This window comes from Eubalaena glacialis, chromosome 17 (assembly GCF_028564815.1).
Source record: "Eubalaena glacialis isolate mEubGla1 chromosome 17, mEubGla1.1.hap2.+ XY, whole genome shotgun sequence".
In the NCBI taxonomy this organism is placed as follows: Eukaryota; Metazoa; Chordata; class Mammalia; order Artiodactyla; family Balaenidae; genus Eubalaena; species Eubalaena glacialis.
In genome coordinates, this window is record NC_083732.1 from 78,622,859 (window position 1) to 78,648,182 (window position 25,324).

General features: G+C 41.0%; 1 protein-coding gene across 2 annotated transcripts in view; it reads right to left on the minus strand.

Moving 5' to 3' along the window:
- ASAP1 (ArfGAP with SH3 domain, ankyrin repeat and PH domain 1) overlaps positions 1–25,324 on the minus strand; it is a 356,837-nt gene that overhangs the window by 142,602 nt on the left and 188,911 nt on the right. For both annotated transcript variants that reach the window (XM_061171342.1, XM_061171343.1), the window contains one exon: positions 10,206–10,278. In XM_061171342.1, the coding sequence (XP_061027325.1) occupies positions 10,206–10,278 (73 nt within the window). The remainder of the gene's footprint in view (positions 1–10,205; positions 10,279–25,324) is intronic.

Genomic DNA, 25,324 nt, shown 5'->3' on the forward strand with positions numbered 1-25,324 from the left:
GAGCGGGAAGACTCATGCCAACGTGCTCTTTCCCTGCTCGCAGAGGGCACCTGTCCCTGGGCTAAGGGTGACTGGCTTGAAGATGGTGTGTGTGTGTTTTCAATACCAGGGCTCCTACAGGAATGCTGATACTATGTAAAAACACTGCATGAGTTATATTTTAAGTGTACTTTACAGGCCATCCAAGGATTTTCAAGGCTTATTTTGACCCCATAGGTTACTTTCCATTCATGCAGACTTCAAAACCTAACCTCAAATAAAGTGTGCCTATAGGTAACTATATTTTACTTTGCAATAAACTGTAAGCTCAAGAGTGCAGAAATCACTACTTATCCTGTTCATCTTATTACCCACTCACCTCTCTGGCACTTAATAAATAGTTTTGACTGAATAAATGAAATGCCAATTTTCAACTCCACTAACCTCAGTTGAAGGGTATACCTTCAACTCTTCAACTCTTAAGTCACTTGTCATGATCTGTCATCTATTATCTATTTATTTAAGTCCAAATGCCCTAAAACATAGTAACCACCTGTAAGCCAAGAGTGTCTGTCAATCCCTTCCAGCTATATGCTCAATATGTGCTTAATAAATGAATTGCTCATATATAGTTTTTATAATTAAAGGCCTGCAGTTGATAACGTGACAGAGTAACTTGTACCAGGCTAACGCTCCTGTCATTAACATTGATAAACGATGGACAAAATATAAAAAATAACAACCATTTGAAGCCACTGGAGAGCAAGCAAAGGCATGAAGAAACAGGCAGGGATATTACCCTTCAAGGAAGGGAACGATTCTGGGGAAGACCATCTTTAACTGGCTTTTCTCCTGCTGGCAGACCTCAGTCCATGCTGGGCAAGGAGAACAGAACTCCAGCAGAAAGCGGCATTTTACTGAGCTAAGATGTCAGAGGTCAGGACTGCGTTAGCAGCTGGAAATTGAGTGGGGGGATCTTAGAAAGGTGGAAGTCAGAGAAAGGACAGCCCGCACATCTGTATATACTCTCCCTTCAAACCCTTAGGCTGACCCTGAACTGCACATGCATGAATGCTATTCCAAGAAGCCCCAAGGAAAACAGCACCTTAGAGCTGAGCTGGTTTCAGCCACTTCCCAATGCTGAGAAAAGGATGGAATTCAAGTCCTACAAAGTTAGCAGGGCTTGGCAAACAGTGTGGGCTGAAGTCCCAGAGGATCATGCCTTAGGAGTATGGAGCATGGAGCAGGACTAAGGGTTACATCCTAGGACTATGAGCAAAACTAAAATAAACTCACCCTAAGAAAGCCTTGTACAGGATCAGGGTGATGGCGACCACCAGCAACTTAACTGTGTACTAAAATAAACACACTCCATAGAAAGATAACAATCCAGAGTCTCTACAACATGTAATTCACCACATCTACCATGCCAACAGAAACTACTGGACACGCAAAGAAACAGAAGACATGTAGCCAAAAATCAAGAGAAAAAAGTCAAGGGAAACAGAACCACAGACAACCCAGATGTTGGATTTAGTATGTAACAACTTCAAAAATAAACATTACAAATATATTCAAGAATCTACAGGAAAAGTTGGACAAAATGGGTGTAGAGATGAAGAACTTCAGAGGAGATAAAAATTCTACAAAAGGACTAAATGGAAATCCAAGAACTAAAAACTACAGTATTGAAATAAAAAATTAATTGGGTGAGACTAATAGCAGACTGGAAAGCAGACTGCAGAAGAAAGAAGCAGTAAACTTGAAGACAGGTAAGTAGAAATTATCCAAACTGAAGCACAAAGAGTATAAGGACCAAAAATAAACAAATAAGAGTCTTAATGACCTGTGGTGACAATATCTAACACAAATGTTACTGGAATCTCAAAAAGATAAAAGAATATAAGAATAAATAAATAATCTGAAGGAATACTGGCTAAAAATTTTTCCAGTTTTGATTAATTTTTTTGCAATTAACTGTAATTATAATAATTATCACTGATTACTATGTCCCAGTACCACATTAAATATTTTATATATGTGTCCCAATTTTCACAAAGTAGGCACTACTGCCCCATTTTAGGAATGAGAAAACTGAAGCTTGAAGTGGGGTGGAGGATAAGGTGAAGCATCTTGCACTTATCTCCATGGTAGTGGATCTAAGATGACAAACTATGTTTGTCCCTAATCTCTCCCCATGATTTCAGAAAGCCTCAAGTTGATGAGGATGAAGGTAATCACCACCACCACCACCATTATTGGGTCTGAATCACACATGTTATGCTTCACAACAGTCCAATGAGGTAGAAACTATTTTTCCATTTTCAGAAATGAAGAACCAATTGCTTGAAGTATTCTCTGTCCACAGGTTCCCTGCCACCAATCAGGGGCTAAATCAGCATTTGATCCCCAACCTGTCTGAACTAACCCACAATAAATTAATGAGGGTGTGCAGCAGGCATGTTCAGCCTATGTAAGAGAATATGTTGTTTTAAGGGCATTGTTGTTCACGTATAAATCATGCTAATTACAAAGGACATAGTAATAGGAGTGAGCTTGGAGAAATACTTTCTGGGTAGTCCTAAATTCCAGCTCTAGTTTGTATCTGAAGTAATAAAACTGCTCCTTTTCTAACTGGCCCATCTAGCACTTTCATGCTACAGGATTACTCCTTGTTTCACTTGTCTGTCTCTCTTCACATGTGAGGTACTCCAGAGCGGCATGCCCACAAGTTTTGCACCCCACTGAATCCTCAGTGCCCCATTCTGGGTCGGCACTCACCTCTGACAGTTAATAATCTGGCAATTCTGGCTCAGCAGCTTTGGGATCATAAAGAACTAAGTTTCAAAACTTGTAGCTACTGACGAGCTGTGTAAGTAATTTAAGCCAGGTTTAAACTTAAGCTTACTAGCTGTGTCAGTAATTTAAACCAGGTTCCTTCACCCCTAAATTGGGGATGATAATGTCTTCCATGCAGGACTGTTGAGATGCTTAAGTGACAACAGACACCTGGCATATAGTAGGCACTCAACAAATGGTGGCCATAATTTATTACTTCTACCAGAATTGGACCATTAAGGTACAGAAACATGTTTTTTATAGTCACCTTTAACAGACAATTTTTGCTGTTCATCCTGAGGCTTTAAAAAACCCCAAACTACTGGTTGTGGAATGAGTGCTCCCAATTTCATTTAAAATGAGTTACTTTCTCATGAAGCATGCTCCCATAAATTGCAAGCAAACATTATAAAATATTAACTCATTTTAAAAGTGAGAACACTCATTCCAGACCAACAAAACGGAGGAAGTGCATACATACGCGCACACACGCACCCCAGACAGCCTCTGATTTCAAGTCACAGAGTGTTTGAGCCTTGAATACAAAAATTGTCAATTCCCAAAGAGCCTGGAGTTATAAGATTATTCTGGAAAGAGACTTCAATTTTCTAAAGGCAGTTTAAAAAATTGCTCTGGTTTTATCCCCACATAATTTGAGGAGTAATACTCTCTCCTGGATAAGTATACCCCCTTTTGGAAAAGCCTCCTTCCTTGACCATTCTGAAGGAACCCATCATTTTGATTTGTTTTCACCTCTTAAGAAGTAATGATGGATCCACAAGAATGCAAAATGCCTTGAAGGCCCAAAGTAATTTGTTTAGACTTTGTTCAAATCACTACAACCACCACCAAGAGCATTTACAGTATTTCTATCTAAAGCCTTCTACTTCTGAGGGCTTAGATTTATTTATTTACTTATTTATTTATAACAAGCTCACTTTAATTCAAAAATTTTTTTAAAAAAGATCAGATTTTCATCCACAAACTTGGAAAACAGCAAAAAGGAGAAAATTTTCTAAACACAGACTATGTTCTCTGTATACCTCTTGACATTCTTTCCATTAAAGTTCTAATCTATTTTATCTCTATTCATCCTTGTTAAGAAAACTTTTCTTCCCACTGAAAACCACAGGAGTAAAAATACCATTACAATTAAGACTCTAAACTTAATTACCAACTCTACTTAGAATTCACTTCACACTATACCTTTAAATTTGAGAAAATGTTAACTAAAAAAGTAGCTAAAGTGAAATTACTTGGATGCAAAAACATTCCCTTCCTATCCACTGATGAATTTAGCACTTTATCTTTAAAATCTTAGATTTCATTATATACAATGAGCTATTTCTTAAAATAGATAAATTATCAAAATGAAAATTTGGGGTGAACATCACACTTTAATTTTGCTTTAAATAACACAAATGTTCTTGTAAAACCACTCACTACATAATTCTAACTGAAAATGAAAGGGGAATAAAAGAGAGGGCAGTGAGAAAGCCAAGTGCTTCCTTTCCTGACGTGAAAAGGCGGAACCATTTATGACAATCCAGCTGTATTTCAGAAATATATACTTGTAATCAAATTACATACCACTGTCATTTTTTTATTCGCTAAAATTAAAGGATTTAAGAATCCAAACTTTCAGACTAATAATGTTACAGAGATTTCTAATGGGCACCATGTGTCACTAATAAGCTAAAATGTATTCCAAATATATCTTGGCATAAATTTTAAGGAAGCCACCATATAGTAATAAATTACACATTTTGATTTGTGCAAAAAAATTTATTATTTTTTCAATCACAGAAAAAGACCCAGTAGCAGGAATATCCTGGGTCTTTACTGCCAAGGAAAAGTGTACGTGTGTGTGCTTAGATAATAATAGTATATCTGTTCAAAAAGATTAACGAATTCAACTCAACTAAGTCATTTGATAGAAAAACAAATTTGGTACCCCCATGCTTACAATGAACCACATGACTCTTCCATTTATAGAAGTATAGTGTGTATCGCTTTCTTTTTCAACAGCACTGAGATGCAGTAAGCTCTTTTTTCTCTAGAGACACACACTGACCTACACTGGACCCACCACATGCATACACATGCCCCTGATCACAGGGGCAGAAATCCTATGACTGCCAGCCCTACTTCTACTGTTCTGACCTCAGGTCTCACTCAAAGACGGAGAGCAAGATGTCAGCTAGGGCTGCAGTCACCTGAAGGTTTGGGGCTAGCAGATGCGCTTTAGTGGTGGTTTTGGGCAGAAGACCTCTCTCCACAGGGCTGCCTGAGTGTCCTCACAACATGGTGGCTGGCTTCCTCCAAAACAAATGAAGGGGTTAGGGGGCACCTAGGTGGAAGCCATCTCTTTTATGAACTGGCCTTGGAAATCACACGGCATCACTGCTATTACACTCTCTTCATTAGAGGAGAGGTGTAAGTCTGGCATACATTCAAGGCAAAGAGAATTAGTCTCCCTCTTTTGAAAGAAAAAGTCCCAAAGAATTGCAACATACTTTAAAACCTCTACGATGTTCAAGAAACTACTAGCTATTTTAAACATATATCAGGGGGAGAGAGGAGGAAGGAGGGAAGGAACACATACACCAAGAAAAACTTTCTAAATGACAATGTATTTCACAGTTTCATATTGTTAAGACTTCGAAACTTAGAAACAACACAGGAAAACTGAATGGCTTGGGAAATTTCCCCTTGATCCAAGAAGCTCACAGAATTCAGTTTTTTTCTGTTTTTTAAAATCTCCTCATACACAGTGGGGACAAGTAAGAGAAAGAGACAAATTCCCAAAGCCCTTTCAAACTAAAGGGCTTGAAGGGAGATAATGTGTTTTTCCAGTAAAATTTCTCCTATTATACCATTTACTAATTAATACTGATAAAGCTTATGTGCAAAATTAATAAATACATTTTAAGAATAAGACCTTTCACCATTCTCCACCATCTTTCAAATCATTCTGGGGAGGTGGGTGGTTGGTATTCTCAAACTAGAAATATAGAAATGCTTCTTAAATTTCTAAAGAACATCAGATGGGTTTTGTGTCATAAGCACTGTGAGAAAACAAGAAAATTATGAAAACACACTGGGAAACAGATACCAGGGTTCATCCTCTTGTGGCTTCTTTGGAAGAGGCCAAAAGCCCTTGGACAGGAATGACCTGGATTCCACTGAGCATGTATCATGGAAAGATCTGCAACATCACTGTTTTACTCATCTTGCTATTTTTTAAGAATTAAATATCACAGTGCTGCCCACACAAGCTGATCAAAAACCTGGGTATACTGTAATCATTGGTGACTGCAGAAACCCTATCAGGCCCCAGCAGTTGCTAAGATCTGAGTTTATCCCCACATTTCCAAGTCACAGGAATGATACCTGCTATTGTGTCCCCTATCTGGGAATCACAAAGTCATCCCATGGATTACACTGCTGGGAGGGTACATGTGATGGATTCATTCATGAATATTCATGACTAGTGAATATTTAACAGCCAGTGACAGAAAGCTTCCTGGGGAGCCATCCAGCTGATAAGCGGCAATTCATTCCATGCTTGTTGAGCCCTGGCCAAGTGTCAGGTAGAAGACACGTCCACAGTAGCCGCAAACAGCAAAGCTGGAGTCAGCTAGGCTCTCCTTCCATTCCTTGCTAGCTGTGGCATCCTGGACAACATAGTCTGGCTCTTTATGCTTCAGCTTCATCATCTATAAACTGGAGATAATGGTAGACTTACCTCAAAGGCTTGATGGGCTTAACTTAGTACAGCATGAACACCCAATAAATGCCATGTCCTCCAGAGACATTCCCCTCAGTACCCTCCTCAAACTACATCAGATTTCTTCTTTGTACCCGGCAAGCTTTCCTTCGTAGTACTTGCCAGTTTCTAACTATAGCTACTCTCCAGCTTGATGATCTGATTAACATCTCTCTCTCCCACAGGACTGTAAAATTATCATAAAGGCAGAGATTCTGTCTGATTTGTCTAATATACCTAACACCCAGAACAGTAGCATGTAATAGGTGCTCAATAAATATTTGCTAAGCTAATAAACTAGGTTGGCAAATTCACAAAATAATACAAAGATGAACCGGCCCTCATCAAGGAGTTCCCAGGCCACTGACGCAGTCCTCAACTCTAGCTGCATTTAGAGTCACCTGGGGAGTAATACTCTTGTAATCCCACTACTGGATCCTACTCTGGAGCTACTCTTGGAGTGTGAGGGCTCAGGGAATCCCTGTTTTTGTATCCTAAGAGCTCTTCAGGTGATTTTATTTTATTACTTTATTTTATTTTTTGGCTGCATGGCGCAGCTTGTGGGATCTTAGTTCCCCGACCAGGGACTGAACCTGCGCCCTTGGCAGTGAAAGCGCGGAGTCTAACCACTGGAGTGCCAGGGAATTCCCTCTTCAGATGATTTTAATGAAAAGCCAGGATTGAGACTCACTGGTCTAATGCAAGAGAGACGGGCTGACAATTACAATACAACGGGATGTGTGCTCTACAGTCACAGAACTTCCTGTGATGATGGAGATACCCTGTGTCTGCACCCCCCAATGTTGCAGCCACAGTCACACATGACTAATGAGGACTCAAAATGTGGCTACTGAGATGGAGGGCCTGAACTTTAAATTTTATTTTAATTAATTTAAATTTAAAAAGCCATGTGTGACTGGCTAGTGCAGACCTAGGGCAAAGTACACACAACAACCCTGAATCCAGGTTTCAAAGGGGAAACCTTTGGGGGGATTCAAAGCTCAGTCAGCTGCGGCCCCCCCATCCACAGGAGGGTATCATCTGGGAGAGGAAACGGCAGCCAAACTCTGCATTCACCCCTTCAACTCTCCACCTTACATACACACAGGGACAACCTCTCCCCACTGCCATGTCCAGGACAGCTGGGACCAAGGAAATGCTTTAAAGAAGCACATCCCCAAGTACAAGAGCCTTTGTGTGAGCTGCTGAACGACGTGGTCATTGAGGCCAAGGGAAGAAATGTGTCTTGGGTAAGGACACTTGGAAAAGAAAGTCACATGGAGCCCCGAGCAGAGTAAATATGGCAGCACTTCACAGCTGTAAATCAGAAGTCTCCCTTTGTGACGCACAGGCAGAAACCATAACATTATGGAGAACTGACATTTATTCCTTAGGCAGATAATGGCTCATTAAGCTCTTTATAAAATCAGACTGGTCCAACATTATTTGTAGAAAGACTGAATTAATATAGAGAAAGCACCCATGCTATTGACCTACCTGCCATTTTTTCTCATCTACTATGTGTTAAGCATGTACTACGTGGCAGGCAGTGTGTCAGGGGCCTTAAATATTCCCTCATTTTGTCCATACAATACTCTGTAAATTAGATATTATTTTCTCATTTTATGGTGAGGCAATTTAAGACTCATGGAAGTCATTATTTACTTACTTACTTATTTATTTATTTATTTATTTTGGCTGCACCAGGTCTTAGTTGCAGCACGCGGGATCTTCGTTGCGTGCAGCATGAGGACTTCTTCCTTGACCAGGGATCGAACCTGGGGCCCCCGCATTGGGAGCGTGGGGTCTTACCCACTGGACCACCAGGGAAGTCCAAGACTCATGGAAGTTAAATAATTTACTTTAACAAGTAGTGACAAAGCTAGAATTTAAACTTAGATCTATTCTACACCTAAGTTTCTTTTTTATAAAGTCTGTCTAGTATTCTATTATATAGATATACTATTGTTTATTTAACAAATCTCCATTTTCTGTTTTACCACATCACAGTCAATGCTTCAATGAACCTACCTGTAAATAAAGCATAATACACACACATACATATAGGGAAGTACATAAATCCTAAGTGTAGCATTTGATGAATTATCAAAAAGTAGACTTAACTATGTAATACCCTCCAAATTAAGAAACAGAACAATACCAGCACCTCAGAAGCCCCTTGTGCCATCTTCCAGTTATTTATCCCACTCACATCCCCTATTAAGGGCTACCACCTCATGGGAGTTCATTAGAAGGAAGCTAAGACATAGGTTATAAGTTAGGTGTATAATCTAGGCCAAGACTTAAAGCACCATTTGGTCACTACATAACCAGACAAATATCATTTATCTATCTTAATTAGAAGTTAGGGTTTTATTGGATATAAAGAAATTAGAGACAGGTCTCCAGGAACCAGGGTACAAAATGTGTTAATTAGTATTACAGAGTGCCCTAAGCCTGGGGCTTTAATGAAGACAAGAGACAACTGATTCCCAGCTCTGACAAGAAGAGGAGGACCAGGAAATACCCTATGATTTTATCACAAGAGTGAGTATAAATGTAAATAAAATATAAAACATATAAAATATAAATGTATTGCATTTACTGAACTGCCATGAGGTGGTAGAACTTTTACAGATATTAACTACTTAAGTCCCTTCAACAACCCTGTAATATCACGATCCCTGGTTTAGAGAGAAGATGGAGGTTCAAAAAAGTGAAGTAACCAGCTCAAGGTCACGCTGCTGGTTAGAGGGAGAGAAAGGGTGCAAACCCACATGCATACAACCTCAGAGTGTGCCCTTTCCATTGTACCCCGCTGCCTTCCCTTCCCAGGTGTTCTGTTACAGACAACTGATCTCTTAGAGACCTGACCTCTGGGAAAGCGAGCTGGTGCTGCAATACCAATAACAAAAGATGTGAGTCAGAGACCTTGAAACTCATTTTATGTTTGCAGGCCTCTCCCTCCCTGGGGCGCTGGAACCTACCATTTCTTGTGGTTACCTACTGTTTATCTTAATTCGGTTTATTTCTTCTTATCCACTGACAACATACTTTTCTCTCCAAGATGACAAAGTCTCTGACCAAAGCTAAAACATTTGGTGACACAGGTTACCTGGCCTGCCCTGAGTCAGAAGCAAAGACTCGAGTTGGCAGGTCTGTCCAGGTCTCTCCCTTTAGCCTCATCCCCACATGTCCCCTAACTTTCACCCCACGCCTGTCACCAATACGGATTTTCAAATGTGTACAGGTACACTTCAGATGGAAAAGATCCTCATGTGTTTAACTGAGGCCACCGAATTACGTCTGACCAACCACACAGAGAGAATTTTACATACCTCCTATGTCACTTGTGGCAAAATTACCTATAACTCTACTGAAGTTTTTCACTGTGTAATAAAACCCACTGTAACCAATGTTTTTCCTTCTTTTTACTTGGGAAGCAGTAACAGGTTTGGACTGACAGAAGAGACAGAAAAAAAGAGAAAAACTGAATTTCTTTGACTTACTTGTTTTTCCATTTGTATCAAGTTTTCCAGAAACTTAGCATCTAACAAATAACAGAAAAAACTGCAGACAAGGTACGTAATTGGTGTTATCTGGGTTGGTAAGTACTTACCTTGACCGGAATTATATATTGCTTTTACAGACTTCTTAACTTTCTGTAAGGCTGTTCTATCTTGGTCTAGAGCCTAGAAGAGAAAAATGGGGGGGAAAAAGATGTTGGAAAACTTGGTAAGTTAAAAAAAAAAAAAAAAAGGAACGAAAGAAAAACTCATTCATAACTGCATTTGTTGTGCTGAGCACTGCAGCAACAACAAACTGGTAAATTTATCAATGATGAACCCCTTCAGAGACACGAAGTGCCCAGGATTTGAGTAGTTATATTTTGGGGATAAATACAGTCATTCCACAAGCTCAACACTGGGTGAAATGGATAAGCTGGTAGTCAGTCGGTAACCTTGCTAAGCTATGCACAGGAAAGAAAATATAAGACACCTAAGATCTGACTGTTTCACTCGGAGGGTTTACAACCTGGGAAGGGAGAAAGGCCAACATATGACATGAACGACACCTTCCCAGGGAACAAAACACATCTTATCACCTAATGGTAATTTCAGCCAGAAAGAAAACATTTAAGGGAGTGTGATAACCAAGAGTGACCCTGAAGAGCTTCTCAAGCTTTTAAACTTGAGGATTCCTTTTAGTTAAAAAAAAAATTTTTTTAATGACATAATGCCGGGTGTATTTTAAAAATTCTGTTTATTAAAAAAGCACAACATGAGAAATGCTACCATGATGTGAGTAATGCTTGTACATGATTTCTTAGGTGATGAATCAACACATCTCCAGTAATCTACAAGGCAGGGGTGAGGGGGCTGTTTCTGGGGGACCATCACTCCTGATTCTTAACCCAGGTGCTGGATACACAACTGGGTTTCGTTTGTGAAAATTCATCAAACCATGCACTTAGGATATGTACTCTTTTCTATGTGTGTATTACACTTCAAAAACAAGTCAATGTAGACATACTCATGGCACGCTGACCTAACTTCTTAGAATAAATTCAAGCCCCTCTCTGCTTTCCCAGGGTCCACGGTCCGTTCACAGTCTGGGAACCCCTGGAGGGTGGGTCAAGATCTGGAGGGCAGGAGCAATGGCAGCAATAACAATAAACTTGTACAATAAAGTTTAAGAACATTCAATGCGCACTCACATCCTCTACATCATCTAAGCCTCGAGACTTCAGATGAGCGAATGGAAGCCCACGGAGGGTAAGTACTTGCTCTCAGCAGGGTACGGGGGGAGCTGCAGGGGGCAAGGCGATGGCAGCAGGCATCTGTTATTCCCCTTCTGCAAAATGGGCTTTCCTGCCACTCTAAACATGGGGTTCACTGGGCGCTGCCCCTTTCCTTTGGCCCCTGTTCTCTGAGCACCCATGACTGGCCAGGTGAGCACAGCCCACGCTGGGCTCAGTCCTGCCTAGGATTTCTGAGCTTGGGAACCGGGATCATAACATGCAGCCCCTTTCTGATGATGCAAGCCTGGGGGCCACCAGGGGTTCTGTTTCTAGCTGTGTGGAAGAGTCTGGCCAGACAGGATAATGTTAACAGAGACGAAGCACCAGAAACAAGAGGTGGAGGGGGTCCTGGTGGCAACTGAGTCCTTGCTCCCAGCTGTCCCCAGGTCTATATCACTGCCAACCTTCCTGTAGACTGAGTACGTGGGACAATAAATTCCTTTTGTCAGAAGCTAGTTGAAGTTGGGATTCTATCACTTGCAACCACAAGTCCTAAGTAACACAAGAACTAAAGTTTACTGAGCACTTACTACACCAGGCATAAGCTTGTAGAGAAGATGTACCAAATAGATACCTTATCTCTTTGAGTTACATCTTTACAAAAATTCTGTGAAGTAGCATCTATATTTTTCAGATAAGGAAATGTGATAGGCCTTCAATAAATATCTGTAGGAAAGGAGGGAGGGAGCGAGGGAAATATTTACTAACTTGCTCAAAGTCACAAAGCCAGAAAGTGCTAAAATCACATTTTACACTAATGTCTCCCGAATCCCAAATCTAATGGGATGCTGGGATAAAAACCAGCGTTTTGCAGACTGCGGGTTAACGCTATTTCTACCTTGCCCATCACTCACTTTCCACCTCCACAACTTTTTTCACAGCCACGTCCCACCTGCACTTCTTTTTATTTTTATTTATTTATTTTTTTAAAGGAATTCCTTTATTTTTATTATTTATTTATTTTTAGCTGTGTTGGGTCTTCGTTTCTGTGCGAGGGCTTTCTCTAGTTGCGGCGAGCGGGGGCCACTCTTCATCGCAGTGCGCGGGCCTCTCACTATCGCGGCCTCTCTTGTTGTGGAGCACAGGCTCCAGACACGCAGGCTCAGTAGTTGTGGCTCACGGGCCTAGTTGCTCCGTGGCATGTGGGATCTTCCCAGACCAGGGCTCGAACCCGTGTCCCCTGCATTGGCAGGCAGATTCTCAACCACTGCACCACCAGGGAAGCCCTGCACTTCTTTTTAATTAACATTTTTCTTTAAATTCATTCACATCTTTTTAAAAAATTTAAATACACTCTAAAGAGCTGGCTCACTCAACATTAATAGAAGATACCCTAAAAATGACTATGTGCCTCTAACTACATAAAATGCTCGTCTGTTCACTACCTCAAATCACCTCATCTAATGCCAGTGATACTGCACATCACATTTAAGGAAACAATGTTTTATGATACAGCTCCAGAGGAAGAGACAAAGTTTGAGTAATTTCCAAGATCTGAGGTTTGTACATCAGAGGAAAGAGGGAAGATAACATTTTAATAAATGCTTAGTCATAAAGGTGCTGAGATTTACATAGATTATTTCACTTAATTCTTACAAAAACCCTATGAAGTAAGTACTATTACTGGATTCATCTTATAGATGAGGAAACAGAGGCTTAGAAAGTGCAACTTGCCCAGGTGGCAGAGTAGGAATTTGAACCCAGTTCTTTACAGTAAAACCCCACCTCCAAATCACTAGCCAGTTCCGCATTCCAATGGTATCTGTGAAGAACTGAAACTAAAAGCAGTCTCATCTTAAGAGGGCAACATCCGCGAGTTTTCAGAGACAAATCTGCGTTAAGAAACTACAAGACAAATAGGTTGCTAGGAGACTGGGAGGGAAAGACAGTAATGCAAATAAGTGCAAATAAGCACTCATTTTAAGAGATGGGATCCAAAGGGTTTATCCTTTGCTGAACCGCTTTTGTGGTAAGGATATTTTAAAAAATAATTCTCGTAACAGACACCATTTATTTTTTATATACATATTTCTGCCATCTTTTTTTCTGATGAAAACCCCTGGGCTTTAGAGAAGTGAAACAACCTGCCAGGTGTCACACATCAGGTAAGAGAAGAACCAGCTTATGCTTTTTCAAACAAGCCACCTAAAAATCCATTGCAGAAGGCACGCTCATGTTTCTCCTAGATCTTAACGATTTTTAAATAATTTTCGAGAAAGGAAAAACGATCTCCTTCTGGAAGAAAATAACCTATCAGCTCAGCTTTGGGGAGTGATGACCACTGAAGGATGATTCTACTGGTAGAGAAATTAATGAGTGGGCTTTAATGTCCGTGCACATTTAGAGTTAATGACTCCAAATGAGCAAAGGGCTGGAAAAGATTTCAGCCGTAACATTTTATGAGACCAGTTATCTGCTTCCTTTTTGCAGGAGGGAAAGCCTCAGAGATTTATGTTGACTTTTTACCAACCTGTCTATAGAACTAATAGGATGTAAGGTTCAGGTACTTACTTCTAAAGGTTATTAATGACATCCACATTAGACAGCTACAGCCACCATTATGTCCGCGTGACACTTCTCTTTTTACACTCTACTATTTGGCCACGGGCAAAAAGCAGCTGAGTAAAATGCAGTTTTAAGAACTCTGTGTTTAAGAGAGCCAGGGAACACTGTCCTTCAATCAAACAATGCTCCCTCCAGAAAGAACGTCTAAATATGCTACAGAGCGCCATTCTCTCGACAGCCGGACAAGCAACACCTGCAGTGACGTCTTTTGAAATGTCCTATATGTAAAACTACATAAAGCTAAGAGAAAAGTGGCGGATGAATGGGCTACAAAATTATCCTACCTCTCAACCCATTAAAAGTATGTTAAAACATGTGCCTGCGTTTCTAAGTATGCATCTGAAGGTGAACAACTCAAAAGCGTATGCGTTGGTGAGAGAAGGAGAGAGGGAGAGGGAAGGAGGATGAATTAACCAAGACAGGAATCCAGGAGAATATGCTCATCTCTAACAGTCGAGTAACACCTCCCCCATCCAGAACTTTGCAATACAGCAACTTCCCCTTCTCTGCATTACTAAAGAGCAGGGGCGTTAACCTAGAAAAGCACTTCCCATCTTTATATGGATGCATAGTCCCAACAAGCTGGGGCGTCTGAATACACAGAGAAGATACAGGGTTCTGCAAATGAGAGAGAGATTGCTGGAGAAACTGGACCAACAGAAGCTGGCAACCAGAGGATTCAGAAAGATTATACAAACTGGACAATAAGAATGAAAAAATTCCTTAAGAATCAGAGGCCATTCAGGGTAGGACATGGAACCTTTCGTACCACTCCAGGCTGAGCAGCATCCCTGGGTCACAGCGGAGTGCAAACAACACATGTTCTCAGAGATGCACAGGCATCCAGCCACGCCTGTTTCAAGCACAGGGCATGTACACTAGCTGACCCCTCTGCCTGGAACTCTCGTCGCTAACCTCTTCAGACGATGGGCTCTTTCTTCTTACCCAGGCCTCAGAATAAAAGCCCCTTCCTCCGAAAGGCCTTTTATGGTCAACCTAAAGCAGCACACCCCCCTGCTCCCCAGTCACTGTCTCATATACCTCACACTAGATATTCCATAGCACTACACACCCCAAAATGATCCTGTTCATGACCTGTTTACCATAATGGTATTTATCTCCCTCCACTGGAAGAATGAAAGCTCTATGGAGACAGGAGCCCTGCAGAACCTGTTCATGGCTGAATTCCCATTCCCGGTGCTTAGCAGATGGCAGATGCTCAAAAAATGTTTATGAAATGAAGTAACAAACGATGAAGAAATGAATTCCTCAGTATTCTCAGCTCCCCAAATAGGAAAGGATGCAATGCAAGACTTGCCTTGAAAATGGCTGAATAAAGTTTTGAATTCAGAAAACATGGCCCTCTGTAATTCCTCCCCTGATGGTTTCGAACAGCCAAAGTTTAAATGTATGTATGTGTTAAATAAATGTGTGTATGTGTGTGTGTGTGACACACGTATGAGGGATATGACCACACAGTACCATGAGTAATGGTTTAACAGGACAGACAGAACTTACACATTTTAAGTTAGTTTTGTACCTTAGAATAGTTATTCTGGCAACTTCCTTAAAAAACATTTTATTAGAATATAGTACACCTACGTTAAATGAGCAGTGGCAATACGACTGTTAATATTAAGATTTTCTATTTCAGAATTACTTTCTAAGGCTAGGCACCTTTTTTCCAATATACTCAAATGGGAAAAATGTGTCTTATTTTAGGTAGATGTGATTTTTGAAAGTAAGCACGAGTCTTTGGCGCTAAATCTTATGAGTATACCTGCAGAGAAAGGAAACAGTGGATAACAATAAAATAATAGCATAGAATTTCTTACAGACATGGCTGGGTAGACACCTCCCACCTTCCAGGGATGCTGAGCATTAACTAGATTATGTATCTGGATGTGGCTGGCACAAAGCCTCGCACAGAGCAGATGCTCAAAAACAGCCAGCTTCATTACCCTCACCTCCGAAGGTGCTTCCAAGAGAGAGATTCCTGAAACATTTGGAGCAGGGACAGCAAAACATCTCTGAAACAAGCGCTCCTACTAGCAAGGTGATTTCTTCAATGAAAAGAACCTTTACTCACTTGGGGAAAAAAAGGAGTGTTTCCATTTTTATTATTTTAATAGTCATAGTCAGAGAGGTAATTTCAAAAATGCACTTCAATAGAAGGATTTGTCCCATAATCACCACAAAGCGAATGCTCTTCTTCTGTGTAATTCCTGTAATAGGGCAATCAAGGGAAGACTACGTTGGCCTAATTTTGGTTCAGAGCCTGACTGCTTCAGCCTTCAGCTTGTTGAGCAATCCCTCTACCTTTCGGGGAGGAGGGAGATGCCTAATTAACATTCTCATAAACTCGTTGAGGACGAAACAGTGATACAAGCTCTCACGCAGCCTCACAGCAAAATCAATACGTTATTTATCCATCACAAGACCCCATATACTAGAATCTATGTGTATAATTGTAATGGGAATCAGGTTATGAGCCCAGAGAGTAATCCTATGGGATAATGAAGGGCACTGTGAATAAAGGAGCCAGAAGGGAGAGTGACCTTGTTATTTCCTCAAAAAAGATGAGGGATCGGGCAAACCATGCAAGTGAGTTTCTGAGGATCAAACTTGGGTTTTTATAACATTTGCTCACTTATTCATCCGTTATCTGTGCCTGGCACATAGTGGACCCTACTCTGGGCCAGGCACTGGCCTAAGTGTGAAAATCCATACTGCATGTGCCTTTGCTTCCCCAGCTGCGTGTCCCCCACTTCTACCTGCTACAGCAAAACAACAACAACAAAACCCTTCACTAGGATCCATGGGAAGCTGGGTACTGCTTTTGGTAAGACTGATGAAGGAAGTTATTCAAAAAATATTAATCCTCGCTACCCTGCGGTTTTAGCCTCACTTCCCAAATCACTCCACTCTCTACCTTGTATTTTAGGGGTTTAGTACCTGTGTCTCTTCCCCTACTCAGTCAACTAAAAGTTCTCCAAGGATAATACTTATGTTTGTTTCTTTCTTCACATAGAAGATGCTAAGTAAGAACTGAATGAAGAAACACACACACACACACGCGCGGAAGGAAGGATGAACAAGAATCCACTGTTCTTAGAATAAAACCCAGGTCCTCGTTACTGCCAGCCAGGCCCTATGTGATCCAGCCCTCTGACTTCTGTTGCCACACTCTCCACTTCTCATATCTAAGCCACACCCACAGTCTTTCTGAACCCACAAGCTGGCATCCACCTGAGAGCTTCTGCAACTGCTAACGTTTCTGCTGAAATCCTCTTCTCGAAACTCTTCCCCAGATCTAAAGGGGCCTGGCCTGCTTGTGTGTGCTCTTTCTCTCTCTCTCTGTTTTTTTTTTTTTTCCAGCATTCAGCTCAAATGCTGGAAGCACAGCCCCTATTCATCTGAGGGATGAAAGTATGGGGCACTGAGAAGCATCCTGTGTGTCAGCTATACAACATCAGCAGCAGCACAGAATACCTGCAAGCAGGAAGCAGGACAGGGCAACAGCAGCTTGTATGAAAGGAAGAGGTAAAGATGTTATCGTTTGTTAGTTTCAAGATTAACAGGAGTTGGATGAGGCTGCTACGCGAGGGGAAATGATCAACCTAAAATAAAATGTGATTTGCATAATGCAGCCAAAAAATGGAAAGTTGACAGGTCATCCACAGAAACAGGTTTTAAGCTCTTCATCTGTACTATTTTAGACTATTAAAAGTGTCCTTAAGGTTCAGATTCTTCCTATATTCTCTGATTTCAATCAGAAACTTTCAACGTCCTCTACTCTACCTGTAGCTGAATGGCTGCATGAGGGGGAATTTGACCCACAGGCAGCAAAGATCTGCAGGTGCTAACTACTGTGGGTTTGGGCCCCACTTGGTAAGTCACTTCACAGTTCGGATCTGCAGCAAAGATTCAATGTACCACTTTCAGCAATACTTCCTGAATGATTCTAAGGACCTATTCCATGCAAGAAACCACCACCAACCTATCAACTTTCCAAGCCAAAGAAAAGATACTGCATAAAACTGTACGTAAGCGTCGTGCTCACCAACCTTCCAACCTGACACAGTGGGGTGCAGAGGATGGAGGAACCTTTAAAGACAAAATCAGCCAAGGATTCGCTAATCAGGCCATGAGACAAACAACTTCAAAAACCCTTCCCTTCCCAATCTCGGGGTTCCTTGTGAAGAAGCCAAAGAGTAACTGAAATCAGCGCTTTGTTTGAGAACCCGAAGTTGCTCTTTAAGGAGGGGGAGGGGACAAAAGCAAAGTGGGAGGAGGTCATCCTGCAGCTCGCAGGGGCTGTGCCACCTGAACTGCCCACCAGCCACTTCACGTGGGTCCGTCTGCTAACCAACCACTGTGCTCGGCGTGGCGGCAGTGAGTCGAATCCACAGAGAGGGTCTCCACTCGGCTTCAGTTGCACCCGGGGAACTGCAGTGCAGTCTTCACGGACTTCACTGAGAGCTAGACTGGACGCTGGGCGTGACTTTCCCTAAAACTGATTGCTGGCGTGTGCATCCCCACTCAGAAAACAGGTATAAGATCAGTAACTAATCACAACAGTACATGGAGATGCGCAGGCTTGTGAAAGCTTCTAGGTGCGCCTTAAAACATCAGTGACTGAAAAACACCACTGAGAGTGACTGGTAGAAAAATCCTCGAAAAGAATTGGTGGGCTTATCCTTGGGGTCAGCAAAGCAAATAGGAGCTCATTTTAAAAAGAGGGACAGCTTCTCCACTTGGTACTTCTAATCCGGCTCTGGTCCACAGAGAGGCCACTTTCGTCCCTGCTGAGCAATGTGAGAGTCACAGAGAGGAACATCCAGAGATGGGGCGCATCCATCCACAAATACGTCCTCCTCCACAGGCCAAGGTCCATGCTAGATGTGGGGACACTGGGCAAAGACTAGACAGTTCTCTTCTTCAAGGAGGGAAAGACAGGAAACAACGGGGTGCACACGAACACTTCTGAAAGGAGAGAGGCTTGGTGTTCAGAAGCACCAGGGAGGTCAGGTGGCCAAAGCACGTGGCCACATGGAGGATAAAGTGAGAGATCACGCAGGGATGAGAGGCCACGGAAAGGAGTCTGGGTTTTATTCTGAAGGCAAAGGTTAGTCAAAGATGAGGCCGCTGGGGTTTTACAAGAACGAGGCGATTACTCCTGAACTTCAGAAAAACGACTGGCTGATGTGCTGGGAACGGAAGGTAACGGAGCGAGACCAGAAGGAAAGAGCCAATCAGCCGGGTATTTCACAAACAGAACTTCCCTTAAGTCTTTCTGCTGTGGCTCAATCCACTTCTTCCTCTAGGATCACAGCCCATATTTAAGGCTTCCTCCAAAAATCCTCCTCCCCCCTCCACACCCACTCAGTACCTGGGCGGATGGCATCAAGACACTCAGCTGGACCCAAGAGGCCAGGAAACCCTGCCAACCCCACCTCTGCAGCAGTTCTTAAACCCATCCCCAGGGCTCCTGCCGGACTTCAGGACTGGATCATGCCCCAGGAAGATGGAGGAGCCTTTCTAAACTATGAATCTGACTGCGTCACTCTCGTGCGCTAAGACCTAGAGACTCAGAAAGCCCTCTCCGCCTCACCCGACACTGCTTCCGCAGACTCCCTCCTGCAACATGCCGACCTGCGTCTCTCCCACCCTTCACTCTACCTTCCTGGTAGTCCGGATACATGGTGCCCAAACGTACTAAGCGCCTGTCTGGCCTCTGTGACTCTGGAGATGCCAATTCCAATAGCTACAATTCTCTCCTTTCTCAATAATACTTCTGCCTTTTGCCTTTTCTTCACCATCTTAACCATCTTACAAACGCATGCTCAGCCTTTAAGACTGAGTTTGTCATCTCTGTTAAACCTTCCCCTTCCCTCTGAGAAAGAATCTCTCTTCATCCTGTAGTGCTGTGAGAGCACTTACCATAATGACTTTTTCCCTTACATTTCTATCTTCAACAAAAGGTAGCTATTAATCCTTCAAGATACTACATATGTACTCACTTCCTTTCCCCAGCTGTAGAGCCAGCTTCCCGGCCCTGCCCCAGGACTGCACGTGCGTGTCCGGGAGACCCAGCTGTTCACAGTGTACAGGCAGGACCCCACGCAGGATCCGGGTCACCTGGCAGCTAACTCTGACTCCTACCCCTCAGACCTCTCAGGTTCCCAGCTTTCTGACCTGTAAATTTGGAAGACTGGACCAACATGCAGCTTCTTCTAGCTCTAATTTTTCTGAAAACCAACTATTTTCAAGTACTAGGGACCATATCCTACTGCTTCAACTCTCTTAGCATATTAGATTTTGTTTTAAAGAAAAGACACCTTAATTTTTTAAAAGTAACACGATTGGTATCAACAGCGATTGATGCTGGCAAGGACCTTACATTTAAGATCTCTATGCAATTAAAAGGATAAACCATGGCTTTGGTCTCAGATTCTAATTCCAGGTCATTTCTGTGTCCCTTTTTTGCATCCTCTGTCTTCCAAGAGATGTTTTGAAAAGTTCATCTTGAATGTTGCATTCAAAGACTCTATCAATCATGTAAAACAAGCATTACTAATGCCTTTTTAAAGATGAAGAAAATGAGTCAGAGCAAGTATCCAGGGCCAAAAACCTAGGAAATGGCAAAACCAGGCTTTTCACCCTGGAAAGTCTAACTCCAAAGTCTGTGTTCTTTCTGCCACATTCGAATAAAAGACATGCTTTATTCCACTTCTTATTATGCTTATTATGCTTAAGTATACCGCACACTAAGCTTTCTATAGGTGGCTCAACTGCCCAGCTCCTGAGGATAGAAGTTCTAATGGAAGACAAGCCATAAGCCACTGGTGACATCCCCAGTTCAGTAGAGTTTAGAACTCCTGTGTACTCTCCAACACAAACCTCAGACCTGCCGACTGCAGATCTGGCCACTGTTAAGTAATGGTTTTTACAAAGAAAGACAGGCCTAATTTGACAGAGAACATCAAGAAACTCCAGCTCCACACGTGCGTGAAGGTGATTACTAAAAGCGAAGGACCGTTTCCTGTGAAAAGAACAACAAAATGGAATCAAGCGGCGTTTCCCATACTGCGATCTGCAGAAAACTATTTCTAAGACGCTGGGAAGTATTCTGGGGAAAAAAGAGGCCATGACAAATTTGGAAAACACCATATGCTGACGATACCTTTCTTTTGGATACCCAAGGCACACCAGAATATCAAAGACTGGGATATTTTAAAGAAACACGTTTAACTTTATGACCCAGCAATTCTCCATTAAAATAACTGAAATAATTGATTAAAATCAGGATTTCTTCTTGGCACACCTATGGAACAATATTTGTTGGGACATTAATGTAGAAAACTCCATATTTTAAAAAAAGTCTAACAAAGTTAAGCCTCAAAAAATGCACTATGTATATCAGTTAAGAGGTCTAATGATGTTCTCATGTCAACAAGACATACTATCAGGAAAAAGCCAAGACAAAAACCAAGATAAAACCAAAAAAAAAAAACAACAACAAAACAAGATAAAAGGACTAAGAGGGAAAAATAATCACAACAACAAGAAGAGGAAAAAATGTTGACATCTGTAGGACATTATTAGTATGTGGAATTCTTATTTCGCTACTATCATGATCCAGAAGACTTAGGACAAAAGACACTGACATAGAAATTGAAAACTGTAATAAACCCATGCAAAGAATTTCAATCACACCGATAATTTTTAAATTCCAAGTAAAACAATACTGAAGTGTCTTTTTGTCCTTATAAAGATGTAAAAAAATAGAAAAGGTAATAAAAACAATGAATGGATAGGCTGCAGAGAAACAGTCCCAAGTGATACACAGGACAAATTGTATTCCAAGTCATACTGCTCTTTTATCTGGCACAGTAACCCTATTCCTGATAATTCCTATCAAATGACCACCACCCCCTCAAGAATAAATTAAAAAAAGATACTATAAAACACGTTACCAGATTTTACAGTGCAAAAAGCAAGAAATAACCTAAATCCAACAACAGGGAGATGGCCAAGCAAAATAGGAAACAAATAAGAGGGCTTATATGGTCACTCAAACGTATGTACGTAACAATTAGAAAGGATAAGGACAGCCATTTATTGAAGGTCTATTTTGTGAGATGTGCAAATACTATGAAATTCCATTATTTACAATGTAAAATTACAGATATTATAAAGATGTGAATTATCTAGAAATGTAAAGTTTAGAAAGGTTCACAGAGATGTTTAAAAGCTGTTGCTACCTCAGACTGCTACGATTAGGAACTTTTTTTCTTCTAAAATAATTTCCTTATGCAATATTATATGGTTGATGTAGTACTTAAGTTTTTTTTAAAGCCTTTTAACAGTGCCTTATAATACATACTTTTCCCTCAGCAACTGCAAGAGATCCAACAAGATGCTTTCATCGAAAATGAGGGAGAAATAGTACACATTCTCAGTAATTTCCTTGTTGCCTTGCAAACTGTACATTTAAAAAATTAGTAGAATATTGCGTTTCAAGAGCTCCTGTCTGGGGCCAGAAAGAAAACTGTAATCACAGCAATTACCTTGTGAACCTCTCATTTCTGCTGTAGTTCTACAGTTCGGAGGCGCATACCCACCCACAAGCACCATGGTTCTTTCATCTTGAAGCAATTTCAGCTCCATTCTTAGGAAAATAATAATTATCGGTACAACAAGGTATTTAAAGACCAAAAAATAGTCATGAAAACACCATTTTCCATGTTATAACATAATGAGAGTTTCTTAAAAGAATTAAAACCTAGACCGGAAAGGAGTCATGTCTTTGCAGGACCCTGAGAATTTATCAGGAACCTACCTCATAACAAAAATAGAGTTTTCACTGGTGAACGGATTAGAAAGCACAGAGCTACTTAGCCTTTTAAATTCCTACCAGTTCTGAGGTTCTATAATGTCCTACTAAACCATGTGTCTGTGTCTTGACCCAATGATTCAAAATACGCTGATGATTTAGAGTCATTTAGACTTAATCACACAATTTTATCTAAAGTGGAGACTCACGTAACTGCTGACTAGATGCTGGGAAAACATGGTGGTTAAGAGCACAGAATGTGGAGCCAGACGGCCTGGAGTCAAAGTCTAGCTCCACTACTTACTAACTACATGACCTGGGCCAGGTACTTAATCCAGCTGTGCCTCAGTTTCCCCACCGGTGATCCATCTCACAGAGTTACATGGATTAAGTAAGGTAACCACACAGATGAAATACTCAGAATGGTGCTTGGATCAGAGGCAGCGCTCAACAAATGTTAGCTAGAATTTGCAAGTGCAGGTACTTGGATTTATTTTTTCTAAGGTTCCCAAGAGGTATACAGTTAGCAAGAATAATTTTTATTGATACATGGCTGGTGGTGCTACTACAGAAGGAAAAGAAAACGGAGAGGCAGAGGCAAAACCTTCCACTCAGACAAGTTCTTTAGATCAGTGATCTCTCTACAGTGCACACAGGACAGTCCACTGTGGTGTGGGGAAAAAAAAAAACCAGAACTCCTGTTTGTACTGTTTTATGTTAAATAATTATACAATATTGGTACAGAAGAGTATGTATATATATATATACATGTATACACATATGGAATGCAAGCTTAAAAAGATTTTACAAATGAGATGCACAAAAGCTTGGAAACCACTGCTCTGTTAATGAACACTAGGATTTTACTTCTCTGAAGTATGAACTGTGGGAACTGTGGAGTTAAGACAACAATGCGGCCCAGGGGCTGTGTGCTGTCTGCAGGTACAGAGAAGATGACAGCACTGTCCAATGTTTAAAAGGACGTTGCCAGAAACGCCAGTGGGTTTTTCTCGAGTAGCAGCAACCAATCTAATAATGTTAACTTAGAACACGGAAGGGCATCAAACAGCACTAGCATTATTTCAAAATAAAAGAATATTCCCTTATATATTTTTCTGTCACTTTTACTTTTTTGTGTCTGATTTTTCCAATTGCCCAAATATTATCACAATCTTTCCTTTCTGAGGAAATGAAGGCTCAGAAAGACTAGGTGACTTTTTCTAAGTCCACTTGGGTAATAAGTGTGGTCTCAAAACTCAAGTCTCCCAAATCAGAATTTAATTTAAAAAAATTATTCTGTTCACAGGTGTTCTGTAATTTTGAAGATATTACACTGCTAAAAGCACATGAAAGTGGATATTTCTCCCTAATCTTCTGTTTCCTACCACAAGGCACTTAGGAAACATGCTTTACTGGCAAAAAGAAAAACTTCAGAAAATTTTGTTTTGACTGTAACACAGAGCAAATGGAAAATACAAATTCTAAACTTCACCCATAATTCCACAACTCGAAAACACTATTTTCTTTTTTCTTGACTTGCCATCTTTGTTCATGTTACGTGATCTCTATGTAACTAATCAATGTTACATGCAATCTGTATTCTGCTTTTTCACTGAATACTATACTGCAAACACTTGTGCTTATTTTGCCTGCATGAGCACAGCCATTACTACTTTAGCATTCCATCACTCTGGTATGTCATCTGTCTCCTATACATTTCTCTTATTGAAAGCTAACTTAATGGCCAGTTTTTTCACTTTCGTAAATAAAAGTATTTAAGACCTACTTTGCAGCATGGTTGTCAAATAATCAAGTTGCTTTTAATAAGGATAATTTTAAGTTGTACATGTTTTAAAACATGCTTATGAAATACCAGCAGATATCTTTTAATATATTAATAATTCACATGCCCCCAAGTAACAACACTAACAGAAGGTCTTTAAGTTTTTGACTTCTAAAATGCTGTCACATACCAGAAATGTCACAAAGATCTAACTAATCCTCTTGCAAATTACTGTTGAGTGCAATTTAGGATAGTAGTTAACTCAAAGTTGTAGGCATCTTAAAAGGGTGCAATGGGTAATGTGGAACACTCCTCATTCTAACCCCCCCCTCCCATAGCTGTCCCTTACAGGCACCCTTTCAAATAAAGCTCTCTCAGCACAGCCAATTCACACAGATGTCTTATTATCAGGAGAATGCTCACAGACCCCAGGACCCGCTGATTCAATATTACTTGAGGAAAACAAGGATGAGGTACCAGGGTTTGCTCTGCAGCACAAATGAATATCATGCTCCACTGGGTGCTGTTTCCATAAAGATAAATCTTCCTGTTTACAGGAATTGAAGAAATTTTCCATAAATCAAACCTTTGAAATGGAACCTTATTCCCTCAAAGATGCACACATTAACATTTCAGAAATGCTTTCCTCAACAGGCGTCAAGTTTTGTTGTTGCTTTATCAGAAAGAGTTCTTTTGTAATGGAAATGACACCCTCCTACATTCAAGACAGAGTTTGCTTGAAATGGGGCT